General features: G+C 41.5%; 1 protein-coding gene across 4 annotated transcripts in view; it reads left to right on the forward strand.

The window, feature by feature from the left end:
• Positions 1–789: 789 nt before the first annotated feature.
• Positions 790–15,274, forward strand: part of phldb2b (pleckstrin homology-like domain, family B, member 2b) — a 44,665-nt gene continuing 30,180 nt past the window's right edge. For 3 of the 4 annotated variants that reach the window (XM_035142712.2, XM_035142713.2, XM_035142711.2), the window contains exons 1-5: positions 792–1,197; positions 8,565–8,621; positions 8,741–8,864; positions 10,456–10,554; positions 11,365–11,448. In XM_035142712.2, coding sequence (XP_034998603.2) covers positions 1,165–1,197; positions 8,565–8,621; positions 8,741–8,864; positions 10,456–10,554; positions 11,365–11,448 — 397 coding nt within the window. In that variant the 5' untranslated portion in view covers positions 792–1,164. Of the gene's footprint in view, positions 1,198–8,564; positions 8,622–8,740; positions 8,865–10,455; positions 10,555–11,364; positions 11,449–15,274 lie in introns of all 4 variants that reach the window. The other variant, XM_035142709.2, reaches the window with a different exon arrangement.

Genomic DNA, 15,274 nt, shown 5'->3' on the forward strand with positions numbered 1-15,274 from the left:
GTTCGGTCAGTGGCGGATCTAGGATTTTTCTAAATCGGAAGCCATAAAGGGGCCACAATTTACACAGAGGGGGCCAATTCTGTGTCAACGTCCATGCACACTTCCTGATTCAGTAAGGTGCACAATTGTAGTCATTCCTTGTTTCCTGTTAGCGCTACAGCTTTGACCAAAGCCTCATCATTGAACATATTTTGAAAATTGTTCCTTGTTGTGTAATTGTCACATGTATTGCTAGCTAAAGAGTACTAACAGGACACAGGCACTTCATTTATAATTCAGAAACTGGAGTTTTTGAAAATCTTTACTTTGAAAGGTGTAAAAAATCTCTATTTAGTGACTTAAAATGTTTAAAGGTTAGTTTTATAGCAAAATATCTGCTTCAGTGTAGACAGGGTATAAGTGACTGTACCTTAAGACTGGACTGTGTTGTGAGAAAAGCCGACTGGTCTGCATTCCTGTTGTAATATCATTAGTTAAACATGCGTCTTATCATTGTTTCTTATCATTGCTGCCAAGTAGTTCTGAAAGAATGCTCTCTCTCTCTCTCTCTCTCTCTCTCTCTCTCTCTCTCTCTCTCTCTCTCTCTCTCCCCTTTCTTTGTCACTCTTTATTTCCCCCCTCGCTCTCCCCTTGTCTCCACCTCTTAAGGCTTCTCCCTTTGAAGCAGTCAGAATGAGAGGTCAAGTGTAGGTGCTCTGTTAACACCTGCACCTTATTCTTTGTGTGTGTGTGTGTGTGTGTGTGTGTGTGTGTGTGTGTGTGTGTGTGTGTGTGTGTGTGTGTGTGTGTGTGTGTGTGTGTGTGTGTGTGAGTGAGAGAGAGAGAGAGAGAGAGAGAGAGAGAGAGAGAGAGAGACTCCCTCCCTCCCCTTGTTCCCTCTCCTGCTCAACTTTCCAGCTGTTGTTGCATTCCTCTACACGTCGCAATTGGCAGGGGCCGCCGGCTTTTTCACGTTTGTGTGTGTTATGTTTGAAGTGTGTGTTCGTGTCAGGGAGCCCGGAGCTGCGGTCTCTCCCCATAGGCATCCAGAGGTGGCTCACTGGGAATGTGTGTGCTGTCAAGCAGAGACCGTGATCACCAAAGGGGAGAAGTGAGGGAATATTTGTATCTGGAGTTCTTGTCAGGCGACATAATCCTGGATCTGGGAGCTGCTGCTGCGTAACCATGACAGAAGTGGCCAGTCCTGCTTCAATAATGGTGAGCTCATTTCTTCCACTGTGTGTGACTCTCATTGGGCTAATGAGGCTCAATTTGATTTGCAGATTTTCTTCATAGGAAATAAAACACAGGAGAAGTTTTGTTTCTTTCTTATGTTGACATTGGAATCACGTAGATTATTCATTATATGATCATATTTTATTTCAATATTGCCCTTGATTACGAAAATTTATGGCATATTAAAGGACCCTCAACAGCCAATCAGAGCAGTGTTTTGACTGATGATGAATGGTTTACAAGATATTTTATATTGGTGTTTGAGTCAGAGAAATCCTTCCTCCATATGTGATATTCAGGCACAAGCTTAGGCTGATGATATAAACACAGTATCACAGAGGAAGAATGTGCATGATGTGTGAGTGCGTGTGGAGCAGAGTACCTCAGGTCAATCTGTGCATCTATAGTGTGGCTCTTGATGTAGTATCATTAGGCTAAGTCCTCAGCTACAAGTTTAAAAATTCATATGTGGCTTTATAAAAGCACTTCTCCATCAGAATGCTCAGCATATGTTGAACCTGTCAAGTTGGCTCTGGCCAGGATGAGGAAATCAGCTTGACAAGACTTTTCCATCATAAGGACTATTACTAACTCCAAGCCTGATAAACATCTGGTATGTGGTATGTGTGCAAATATGCATGTACATGTACATATAAATCTATACAGATGCTACAGCACTAAAATGAATCTTTCAACCTCGCAGCAGTGAATGTATATTTCTACCCTTAATTTTTCGCCGAGGGGTTGTAAGTGGGAGTAACTTAAATGTCCAAATCTGTGGATGTGATGACGTTTCTAACACCCGATGGATGCAAAACTAAGAAAACTAAATGAATACGAATATCTCAGGATGAAAAAGACATCATACAAGGAGAAGACAAAGAAAGACAATGAGATTAAAGGGCTCTTGGGGATGAGGACCGACGCTGGTGTCAATGCGGAACTTAAAACTAAACAAATTGCATATTACTTTTTTAGTCTGAGTAAAATGTTGATGTCTGAAAGTTGGTTCAGTTTCATTTTTGTGGAAAAGGATCACATTTCCCTTCATCCCTGGATTCTCTACTCTGTTATTTCATTCATCTCTTTTTTGTCCCAGTCTCCCCTTCACGCTCTGTTTGTCTCTCTTCTTATCTCACATTCCTCTTTTCTTTTCTATCCATCGTTTCATTTCACCATGTGAGCCATTAGCACTAATGTGGGTCATGTGTCCCTCCAGAACTTCACTGTTCCTCCACTTGTGGACATTTTCAAAGACACACACACTCAGTACATATTTAATTTAGATTTCCTCCTACTCTGAGTCATCTGCAGCAACAATGGACTTTGATTCCTGTGAGGACTTTGCCTTTTGTTAAATGAAAGAAATGTGTGGGAGAGTTTGAATTTGGTTTTAACAATGCTGGCTAGTATTTGTGTTTGGCAGGAGTTGAATGTCAGGTTGTGTTAATCGGTTCGAGTTTACACCAAACATAAACGCACACACAATGTATGTTTGGTGTAAAAAAAAAGGTATTCTGACCCTTTCACTTTTTCACTTTCTGTTGTGCTGAAATGTTTAAACTCGTATCCACATCAGTGTACATGTAGCACCCCATAATGACAAAGCTAAAGCTGTAATTTTAGACATTTTTTAACAAATGTTTTTAAAGGAAACTAGAATTACCACCTCTGCCAACCCGTCAAGCTACAGGAAATATGGTCAACATTTTCTTCTCCTGAGTTATGGCATTGAACAAGAAATGTATTTTTGCAGAACATTATAATGTCAGGGTGGCTTGGTGTTGTAGTGGTTAGCATTGCTGCATCAGAGCAAGGTTCGAATCCCGGCTTGGCTGCACGTTCTCCCTGTGTGTGCGTGGGTTTTCTCCCGCCACAGCCCATAGACGTTGGGGTTAGGGTAATTCAAGACTCTGGATTGTCCGGTGGTGTGAATGTGAGCGTGAATGGTTGTTTATCTCTGTATGTTGGCCCAGCATCTAGTGGTCGGGACCTCAGAGTGTGTCAAAGGTTCACCTTCCAACTGGACAATGACCCTAAACACACAGCCATGACACGACAGGACTGGTTGAAAGACAGCTCTTTGAATGTCCTTGAGTGGCCGAGCCAGAGAGATGACTTGAAACCAATCAAACACCTCTGGAGAGACCTTGAATTGCCCGAGCTCCACTGACGGACAGCTCAAGAACATCTGCAGAGAAGATAATCTCCAAATCCAGATGTGCAATGCTTGTCGCGTCATACCCAGAAAGAGTTGAGGCTGTAATTTCTGCAGACGGTGCTTCAACAAGGTCCTGGGTAAAGGATCTGAGTACCTTTATCAAGTGATATTTCAGGGTTTTCTTTTTAACACATTTTTCGCTTTGCACTCATGGGGTATTGACTGTAGGTTGAATAACCGATTTAAATGATTTTAGCAGAAGGCGACATAAAATGTGAAAAAAGTCAACAGGTCTGAATACTTTATGAATAAACTAAAAGTGTCCTGTGGAATCAGGGACTGAGAAGTACAGTGTTTTATAATCTGTGTTTTTTTAAGGGGCTGTCATCTATGTCGCGTGTGCCTGAATGACTCGGGCTCATATTAAACTAATTAAAGTCCTGTTGAAGCTGATTTAGCCACGTGAGTTGCTCCATACAAGGTCGCCTGAGACGACTCCATATTAACCAGCATCTGTGATACAATACTGGCTTTGTCAGGTGGGAGGAGGAGAGGGTGACACTGGAATGTGAGGGGAGGGGATGTCTGTGAGGAACAGAGAGATGGAGAGAGGGGGAGATAAAAACAGAGAGAGAAGCCAGGCACAGAAACCAGCAAAACAGATTAAACACAGGCAATACTCGTAAATATATATGAGACTGAGAGCAAAAGAAGAAGAGGAGGACTTGTTTTGGCTTTGTATCAAAGGAAATAAAGTTAGGAAGACAGAAGGAAGGAGGAGATCCTGTAATAACCAGGTGACGCTATCCACTCATATTTTAAAGAGCAGCTGAAGAGTTGTGGAAATGAAGGCATACAGGATTATACCACATGTATAACACCCAAGCGTGTGCATAAGCACTACTCAACACAGGCACATTATTTCCCCTGATACTCTGCAAGCAGTACAAACAACTTCACATTTATTTACACGACCAGCAATCTTTTGTTTTCTGACCTTGTTTGATTCATTTCATCAGCAGCTGGCCTTGTTTCGAATAGATGGAAAACAATGCATTTGATTTTAAATAAAACACTCGTGTCTCTACACTTATCATTTATTATTCATTAATTTATTCTCCTGTTTACCTACAATATTTTGCTAAGCCATAACACAAACATGTTTTTTTCACCAAATAGACTCAACAATGTCTACATACCAACAACTCCTATTTTCCTCTTCTGATCCTGTCATTATGACTACAGCCACTAGAGGGCTTTGTCATTTGAACCTTAATGTCCTTTTATTGCATATTCCGGCTCATGTCCATCATCTTGAAGAGGCGCCTGCTTCAAAAGACCCTCGAGCCTCAGGCCACTGTGAGCCCCTTTAATAACGCGGCCAGATGCAGTGAAGAAGCAGATGGCCAACATCAGATATCTGCCTTGAAGTAGAAAATACTGATGACTTGCCTGTTGCATAATCGTCTGTGCTTTCTGCTTTTGAAATTGTTGGTGTGGGAACCCATATTCCAAAGGCAAATTCATGCAGAGACCAAAAAATGCTAAAGTTCCTATTTTGAGTCGCCCATATTGCAGATTTTACTTAAGAGCTTACAACCAAAAAGGCATACATGTATGCAAAGGACTCTATGATGACAACTAGTGCTCAATATTCAAAATCAGTGACATTAACAATGGTGATGAAAATGGCACTGAGATGTGGTCATGAGAGTGCAGACTGCATTACAACCAGAAAGCAGAAATAATGCAGAAGGAAAACAAAACAGGAGGAAAAGACCAAACAGATGGAGAGGAAATACAGAGGAAATAGAGGTAGTAGACAGAGGGATGAAAACAGAGGATGAAGAAGTAGTAGCCCGGGATTGCAGGGTCTTTCCCTTCTGGCTTCACGGATTCGCTCCCTGTCTTTCATCACTTTCCCTTTTTTTTCATTAGTTCATGTATCTCTCTGTCTCCAGATGCAGGTTAAACACAGCATTTTTGAGGGCGACTCAGCTGTTCCGCAGATGGGATCAAAGAGAGTTTGTGGGTGCATGCACCGTCTCGACTGCAGATTTAAAAAATGTTTTTGTATTTTCAAAGTTATTTCAGCCAGTCTTCAATTATTTAAAGGGCGAGTTCTGAAGTACACCAGATTTAGGATTACAGGTGTTTAAAGTATGAGATCGGGGCCCAAGATTTTTTCCAAAAAAAGTTATTTGTTATAAGTTAGTTATTTGATGCTATAAAAATGAGGTAACAAGTCATGATTGACAGCTGAGACTGACTCACGATTGTTTGAGCGCACATTTCGGCAGGACCTTGATCCCATTGCTCCATCCCTGATCCCTACTGTGCACACTCTGGCTAACTAAAATGATAGAAACAAATTATTTGACATTTACTTTGACATTTTAGTTTGGTCAGTGTCCTATCCACGAACATGGAGGAGGCAGTGCCTATGACCTCTACGACAGGTGAGCGGGTGAGCAGGACACATTGTCCTCACTTTTCGGGGAGCAGTCATGTCGTCCATCTTTATGTACAGTCTGTGGTTAAGAGTGAAACAGAACACGTAAACCATGTTAAAGCCAAAACAATGAGCTGAAAGAGGCTAACAAGGTGTGTAGATCTCCAGGAAACAGCAGAGTCGACTGATAGCGGTCTGTGGGTTCACTCTTCTTATTTTTATCAATATTGTTTTGTTGTTTAACCCTTTATGCCCACATTTACCCCAACCAGCCAGTAGTCCAAAGGCCCTGATAGCATCAGATTTGGTGTTTGGATCTAAGAACCTAAGGAGAACTCAAGGATGCCAGAGCCAGAATCGGAAATCGAGGAGGGGGTGGGTTGACATACTTCACTGCTTTACTTTGCTAGAGCACAACAAGGCCAGGGAGATGTGTCCTGACCTGCCCAGACCGAAGCTCACCTGGTGAGAGGAAGAAAGAGAACGACAGAGACACAAAGTTTGGGAACAATAGAGTAAAGAGAGGAGACGAGGGGGAGAGTCGAGGAACCCGTCCGGAAAGGACGTACAGGAAGGAAAGAATTGGGAGGAGAGAAAGAGGAGGAAAGAGCTTTGTCACTGTTTTTCACAACAGTCTTCCTTGAACTTTGTGATTTGACTTTAACCTCGATTTCTCATCTGGACTTCGTAACTCTTGTCGAGCTGATGTTGCCATCATACATTAGTGTGTTTGCTTTGTCTACACCAGAGAGGAAAAAAGAAAAAAACTCAGTGGAATGTTGGGCCTCATATCTTCATGCGATAACAAAAAGAGCTGATGCGTGACCGTATTTGTGGATGTTTGTGTGTCTGAGTGTGTACGTGTGGGTATAAGAGCTATAAGGGTGGTGTGTGTGTGTGTGTGTGTGTGTGTGTGTGTGTGTGTGTGTGTGTGTTTGAAGGCAATAAGGGTGTCAAGGCAGCAAAAGGAAGTGAACTCAGAAAGGAAGCTGGCACTGAATTAGAGGAAGTGCAATGGAGCTGACTTTAATTTGTGCTTCCTCTGCTGGTGATTGGAGGAAAGAACGGGAAGGAGGGGAGAGTGACAGTAGAACGGCCAGAGGATGGGGCAAGGAGAGAGGGAGAATAAAGAAGACGAGACAAACAGTCGAAGAAATAGAGTAGTTATTAAGCATCAGGAAGAAAAAAAAAAATAAGAATGGTAAAAAAAAAATGGTGGTGAGGACAACAAGGAGAAGGAAGAGGGAAGGAAGAGATGACAGAGGGTAGTCAGGGAGATGTGGTTGGGGGTGGTTTCCTGTAAGCAGCAATCATCTGTGCTGTGGTGAGAAGCTTTGAATGGGTGAAGCACTATGTTTGTTAACAGCATTGGAGTCACCATGTGGGGGGGGGGGGTTGGGGTCACACCAGAGACCAGTTTTGGTTCAATGTAAATATGTATAAAACCAAACCAGTCGTTCCCTGACCTTAACTAAGTGCTGTGAGGGCTTTCACATAACCACACAGCAAGATGAATTATGCTGACGTCACTACAAATAGATATTGTGCTGAAAGATCAGATAAAACCAAATCCGTTGACTATGAACGTTCAATAACTGAAGCAAAGGTTTATCTCCTCATGACCATGAATTGGCTAACATAATGTCCCTGTTAATTTATGACATATTGGCCATGACAACTTGAAATTTGAACTTTGGCACAAAAGGGAAGCCAATGGAGTAAGGGTTCATCCTCTGGGGAGCAGGAGGTGGTGTTTTCATTACTGTTTGTTTCTCTTTTTGTCAAACTTTTTGCAGGATTACGTAAAAATTGCTCTGCCGAAACTTGGTGAAATGGTGCGATGTGGGCCAATGAAGAATTGATTCATTTTCGGAGTGGATTTCATCTTCCAGGGATTTTTTTTTTCTCACTTTCTTTAACATGAGAAAAACAAGTTTTTTTCATTGTGTGAATTGCTCATGAAAAATAAGAACACTCAGTAGAGTGCATACCTCTGCCAAGGATAGATATCAGTTCCCTAAATGTGCCTGATCTTATTCATCAAGATTCATGACTTATTCCCTGGGAAAATAGAGAAATAGTTTAAAACGCCCTATCTCGCATTATAAAGAAAGTGAAAAGAAATATTGGATCTGCACCAAAATTAATTTGTTCTTTCCTGATCCATATCACATCCTTCCAAGTTTTGTGGAAATCCGTTCACTTGTGTTTGTGTGATCTGACAGTAACATATCTTCCTTGGCAGTGAAAATGCAGAGATAAAAAAAATATAAACAGGTTAAATTAGTTTTCGATCCAGATAATGATCCAGATATCTTGTTTTAAAACATGTACGTGATAACATGGTGATAAAGTGGCCAATAAGCCTTGGAGGAGGTATGTGCTCTCAGAGTGACTATCTGTGTTTTCATGGAACATTTCTACCAGTTCTTCCCAATACAAGCCTGTGTTGTTGTGTGTGTTTGTAATTTTGCTCTCCAGTGGTTTTTTTCCCTGGAAGACTTTCACACAGGGAGTTCCTCTCATGTGGGAACCCAACATGCCACTCATAGTTTTTCTTCTTTGAGTTTATAAGTAAGTGTAGCTATGTATGGGTATAAACATCAGATGTGTACAACTTACTCTTTACTCTATTACTTTGCTTTCACATAGGAAATATTTGTGTCCTTACATGAGTGTGTAAACTTTTGACCTTTTCAACAAGAAAACTTCACATGATTTGCTTTTTTGCTGCAGGACTCTGAGAGGATGTTCCAACCGGAGTCAGATCAGATGTCTCCAGTTAAATCGAAGGTAAGACAATACACACAAATACATTTGTTGTGTCATTAAAGAACAAATAATGGATTATATTACATATAAGGTTTCTGAATAAACTAAATGGATCTTTCCTCTCTGACTGATTCTTGCAGTCTCCAAACCTGGACCTGATCGACACGGGGAAGGGGCTGAAGGTCCAGACAGCGACGCCTCATCTCGTTAGCTTGGGCAGCGGGAGGCTGAGTGTGGCCATTACGCTGCTGCCGCTGAAAGAAGGTAATGCACATGCTGCATAGACATGGAAGGATTACACTCACTCCAACCTGTCAGATCTTCCTCCTTATTCCTCCCTAGTTGTTTTCTTTCACTGCCCTTCCTTCTCTGCTTTTTCCCTTTTTTTCCATGGTTTCTGGAGACGTGTGCTGGGAGTGGTTCAATAATTGAAAGTGTTACTCTATCCTAGGTCATAATAAAGCCACACAGGACGACTGAAACCCATACTTATACAAATTACTGCATAAACATCCCTGGTTATTTCTGTTTATTTTTATTGGGGAAAGAGAATTATCCCACTCTTGTGCTACTGCACAGCCTGAACTCACAGTTTACCATAAAAGTGATGACAACAACCCAAACGGTTGTAAAACAGTGATGACTCACACTGCACGGTTCAATGGAAGTGATTTATACAAAGAGTGAAATCCCCTTCTTCCAATCAACTGAAAGACTGAGATCCAGTGTATCATGTTTTATCATTATTATGCATTATGTTTTCAGGTTGTCCATCCATCCCATTTTTGAACACAATATCTCAAGAACACCTATCGGGAATTTCATCAAATTTAGTACAAATGATCTGTTGGACTTGAGAATGAACTGATTAGATTTTGGTGGTCATGGCGTCAAAGGTCAAGGTCAAAGTGACCTCACAAACCCCTTTTTTTACCTTGTGAACATGCTATCTTCAGAACGCCTTGAGTGGATGCTTTCAAATTCGGCAAATAGGTTCACTTCGACTCACAGATTAACTGATCAGATTTTGGTCGTCAAGGGTCAAAGGTCAAGGTCACAGTTGCTTCACAAAATATGTCTCTTGGCCTCTTGAACATATGTCAAGAGAATTTCTTCAAATTTGGACCAGTTCTGGACTCAAGGATTATCTGATTAAACTTCTGTGGTCTTAGATCATATGAGTGTGGAAAAAAAATAATGCAGACTGAAACTGCACTGGTTTAACACAACCACAGGACACTAATTCTAGTGCATCCTGAAAATACAGGCATTACGTACACACACAGACACACATTCTCAGCACCAGCTTCTAAATGGATTTTAACACGTTCAGATGGTAGAGCTGTAGTCACAATGACGAAGTACGACAGTAACTGTTGGCTTTAGCGATTGCAAGAGTGATTTCAGCCACAGTATATTTAACAGGATAAATGGAACAAATACAGTACAAAGGTCGATTGCAATGGCAGAGTCAGCATTGTGACATTTTCATTTTCTACTTTTTCATTGTTGTATAAGCCTTGCCACACATTTTCTCCCTTCTTGGTGCGTCCTTCCATTTCACTGAGGCATGCCAACAATGTGAACAAGCCATTTGAGGACAAATGGGGGTCTATTTTTCTCCACAATGTGTCTACTGAGGAAGAAGAATAATCAGTTCCAATTCATAGTGCAGTAGTGCCTCTTTAATTGCTGGCATACACTATAGTTTAGTTTTTTAACTGAGATGGAAAAAGATGCTGTCCATGAGTGTTTGGTTCAAATGGTGTCTTGTTCACCATCAAGCCTGATTTAATTTCTATGTTGCTGATATTTTTACTCAAATGATGATCACGTGTATTTATTGATGTTGCAGGGGTGACTCGCATCGGCCGGGAAGATGCTCCAGTTCCTCAGGATATCACCATCCAGGGGCAGGGCATCGAGGCGGAGCACTGCCTCATCTTCAACGAAGGTTTGTCTCATTTCACTTTCTCTCAATAGAATTTCTAACACTGGTCGGCCTCTGAATGTGTACTAGATTTGCTGAACCTAGTTTACATTGATACAGCACATTGCAAAGCGTGCATGGGCCATTGACCCCAAGGCATTTTATCTTTTTTATTGTGTATTCCTAACATCTTACTTTTGTTGAAACTATTAAATGTACTGAAAAAGAATTGTGCCTGTGAAGTGAGATTACAATTTATGAAAAGAGGATTAATTATTGTTAGAAATCTGCAACAGAACTTACCGCAACACACTTGCACAACTCTGAAGGGTCTGATCTTTTAAGAAAGATAATCTTTCAAATGAGATTTAATGAACTATTTAGCTAGCTAGATAACTGTCTGTAAGCACACTGTCTTGTGTAGGAGTGAGGGAGAGTTTGTTTTTTTACTGCTGCTGTTAGACTCTTCAATCATCTCTGCTCCGTGCGGACCACATGCACCTTATATATACCTAACTCAGGTTTTCAACTAATTTAACAGTGCAATAATTATTTTCTATCCGTGCAATTTCAATAACATGTGTGTGCAATCTTATATTTTCTTATCTTATAAAGTGTTTGAAAGTGATTACTCTTAATTCAGTTGCTATTTCTCTGTGGCACATTGTCTTTAATTGTTTCCGATTAAAAGGGTTTTAATGACAATGGTTTTGTGTGTGGTAGGATAGGAATGAAAATTGATAGTGTGATAGTTATAGGAGTAAATTTAAACGTGCCCTTCAAATTTTGAAAGTGTGTTTAAAGCTGAGCCTCTTCTCATATCCAATACAACAGGAGGGGTGGTGACCCTGGACCCCTGTGGTCACCTCTGCAGTTTGGATGGAGTCCAGGTTACTGCGCCTACGCCACTGACACAGGGTGAGAGGTTCAGTGTACAAGCTTAGAAATATTGCCACCTACTGGTCAATAGCAGTAAAGAGGTGGACTGAAGTTGATTTAATTGCATCAGAAGTGTATATATTGTACTTCCAGTGTGTGTGTGTGTGTGTGTGTGTGTGTGTGTGTGTGTGTGTCTGTGTGTGTGTGTGTCTGTGTCTGTGTGTGTCTGTGTGTGTGTGTGTGAGAGACAGAGAGTGGGGTTGGTTTGTGGTTTGGGTAATGTGCATTCCCTAAAGCCTGAGTCATGTACGTGCACAGTTGACGTTACACTGACATTCTGCAACAACAAGTATATTTATGCAGGGTGTGTGCGTGCGTGCACATAAATGTATGGGCCCATGTGTGTGTTTCTCCCAAACCAATGTGTATGTGTGTTGCAGGTGGTGTACGTGCACCTCTGGTTTGGTTTAAATTTTGTAGTGATTTACAAAGTGAGCTGCTACAGTGAGTCATAGCTTCCAGAAACTGCAGAGGATGCACTCTTCAACTTTACATTAAACTGCAGAACACAACACATATACACATAGAGAGAGAGAGAGAGAGAGAGAGAGAGAGAGAGAGAGAGAGAGAGAGAGAAGCCTCCCACATTCTCTTCTCCTATCTTTCTCCAGCCCTGCCCACGTGCCTGTGTCTGATTATCCTCTGCCTGTATCTTGATTAGTTCATCTCCTCTGTCTGTCTTCTCTCTTCTTCTCTCTTCCCCCAACGTCCCAGGATTTTTGCAGCTGAAGAGCACATTCAGTTTCACGGTGTTTTGCCATCTGTGACACTTTCCACTCTCCTTCCCTTCTTCCTACTTTCACTTTTGTATTTCACAGACACGTTTTTTGCATTACACCAGCTTTTTGTTTCCCTGTGGGTCCATCCTTCCACTTTGCACTTTTCTCCTTTTCACTGGGCCCTGTGTGGCCTGCCCTGTTTTGGGTTAAATATTGACAGGCCTATTTATCCTCCCAGCGTGCCTGGCCGATTCAAATATTGACATCGTGTCGGTGTGTCCACACACAGAAGGCCGGGGTATTGTGAAGAAGCAGGAGCGGGGAGGGGATGGTTTGAAAACGAAAGGATGGAGGAAGGGAAAAAAGGGGTTAAAAAAAGGGCATGGTTTGGAAAATCATGCAACAAGTGAGAGAGAGAGAGTGAAAGAGAGAGAGGGTGCGCTCTAGTTTGAGTTACTCCAACCACACACACACACACACACACACACACACACACACACACACACACACACACACACACACACACACACACACACACACACACACACACACACACACACACACACACACACCGAGTCTGGAGATGATTAGCTTTGTTTAGGAATTGATCTACTCTGTACTTGGGACTCGACCTGGAATCTCATCAGCTTCACTACTAACTCGCTGGATCAGCTGGAGATTCCTGCCTCACAGCGAGAACATTCCCGGGTCGAATCCCAGTTTGGCCGCGGTCTTTCTATGTCTTGAGTCGCCCAATGTCTGCCGGGATTAGCTCCAGCTCCTCCTGCAGCCCTCAGAGCATTAGCAGTATAGATAATGAATGGATGTTCAAATGTTTAGAATAGTTACAGTAAGAATAATAGCAGTGTTTCTTAACAGTCTAGTAGCCTTTATATATGCACAGTTTTTCCAATGGGGATTTAGTTTTCTCAAGGAAGCAGGTCTATTATATTTTGCTGTCAATATGTTAAACTCTGGAGTAAGAAAGAAGACTGAATACTTAGGACCTAAATACTTCAGGGAGGTTAGTCTTAAATATTATAGATTATATTACTACATGATCAAACCACTGTGAGGCATATGAGAGGGCGGTGCAATCGTTCAACACTTAAAATTCTTCATTTTGCGTTTATAATTCGCTAGTATTCCAAGAATTTTGGGGGCCTGGACCCCAATCTCACCCATGTTAAATCCGCCTCTGCTTGTACTAGAGCATAATATGTTCACACAGCATGACAGACACAGAAATGATGTCAATTAAAAATCACTGTGGGCCAATAACTGCACTGACAAACAAGCAGTGTTACTAATACAGGCCTCATTAATTCTGCTTTTATTTCTGTACACATGTCAGCAGGGTTTTAGGAGCCTATAAAACCCAATCTCCCAGCAATCACACCAGTCTGGAGCGAATGCAAATCTAGCTGCTGAATTAAATGCAACTACTCTTAACAGCCACTCCGCCCCCCCGTCAGTCTCCACGCACACATGCACCGTCTGCACACCGTCTGGGTCCATGTCTCGGTTGCAAATCACAAATTGTCTAAATGAAACACGAGTAGCACAAACCCCTGACTTGGGGCTATAGGGGGCAAAGTTCTCCCAACAAAGCCTTTGTCTTCTCAGTGGTGTCTCTTCCTTTCCTCCATTTTACCCTTTCAATTTGTCTGACCCTAAAATCTCAATCAACCCCTCCCTCATCTGTTGTTTCATCTTAGAAGCTGCTTTTGAACTACGTTGTGGTAGAAGAACTCAGCAGAACTCAGCTGCCAGGCTATTTTTACCAGATTTAACAGGTCGGAACACATCACCCTGGTTTTTGCCTCTTTACACTGGCTTCCAGCACGTTTTAAAGTTAATCTTAAAGTTATTTTTAATTATTTACAAGGCTTAATGGTCTGACTCCTCAGTGTCTTGTGGATCTTTTATCCTCACACAACCCTGCTTGCACCTTGAGATCCTCTGGCAGGGGCCTTTTAACTGTTCCAGATTCTTGGCCAAAGACTAAGGGGGACAGAGCTTTTGAAATAAGAGCCCTGAGGCTCTGGAACACCCTGCCAGAGGAAATACAGCAGGCTATGTGAGTAGCTTCCTTTGAATCAAAGCTTAAAATATACTTTTAACATAAACCATTCCATGATTTTAACTAGCTCTGCCAAGGAGGTTATGTTTTCGTTCATGTTTGTTTGTTTGTTACTAGGACTACGCAAAAACTATACCCAACTGACTTCCATGATAGTTTGCGGACAGGGGCATCACCCCAGGCAGAACCCATGGATCAACATTCACTTTCCTCAACATTTCGAGTTAGGGCGTTTTTCAACATTTCCGTAAATTTCTCGGAAAATAAGTTATGGATCTTGACGAAAAACATTTGTGCATGTTCAGGGGACTGATATTTTTCTGGATCTAGTGCATTTAAATGTGGTTTCATTAAGGGATCGTTGGGCCTTGGCGCAGGTATGTGTGTGTTCTAGTTTTTCTACTTTTTATGGGTGGTCATACTTAAATTTCTTTCACATGTTTAACTTTTTTTTATTCTTTTGAGACTGTTTTTTATTTTATTCTTGTGGGTTTTTTTGTTTTTTTGTGAAGCACTTTTCAAACTTTGTTTTGATAAGTGCTCCACAAATAAAGATATTCTAATTAAATTAGAATTCAACCACCAATTTTAAAAAGTTGTTTTCAAAGTCATTCTCTACAGTCAAACTGGTTGGGGGGTTACTCTAATCCAAGGTATTTCAAAGAGAAAGAAAGAAAATAGGTAGGTAGACAAAGAGAAGCTGAGGGGGCGTCAGACGAATACCTCACTGTCGAATGGTCTTTAAACCCCATCTACATATGGGGGTGATGGCTTACGACTCTACTGCTTTAAATACGGTTTTCAACACTTACAGCCCTGTTTTCTCTCCTTCACTCGTTTATTTTCGCTAAAGACATATACGCTTGGTACAATTACAATTGTTGGTAGTTAAAACTGTGTTCTCTTGAAAAATTCGAATGTTCCTCCACCCCCTTTCCTTCCCAAAGTTTGGTTCAGTCCTGGAGTCTGGCTGGTGGATAGTAAATCTGTGAACTTTCCTCCT

The sequence above is a fragment of the Hippoglossus stenolepis genome, chromosome 19, assembly GCF_022539355.2.
Source record: "Hippoglossus stenolepis isolate QCI-W04-F060 chromosome 19, HSTE1.2, whole genome shotgun sequence".
NCBI lineage: Eukaryota > Metazoa > Chordata > Actinopteri > Pleuronectiformes > Pleuronectidae > Hippoglossus > Hippoglossus stenolepis.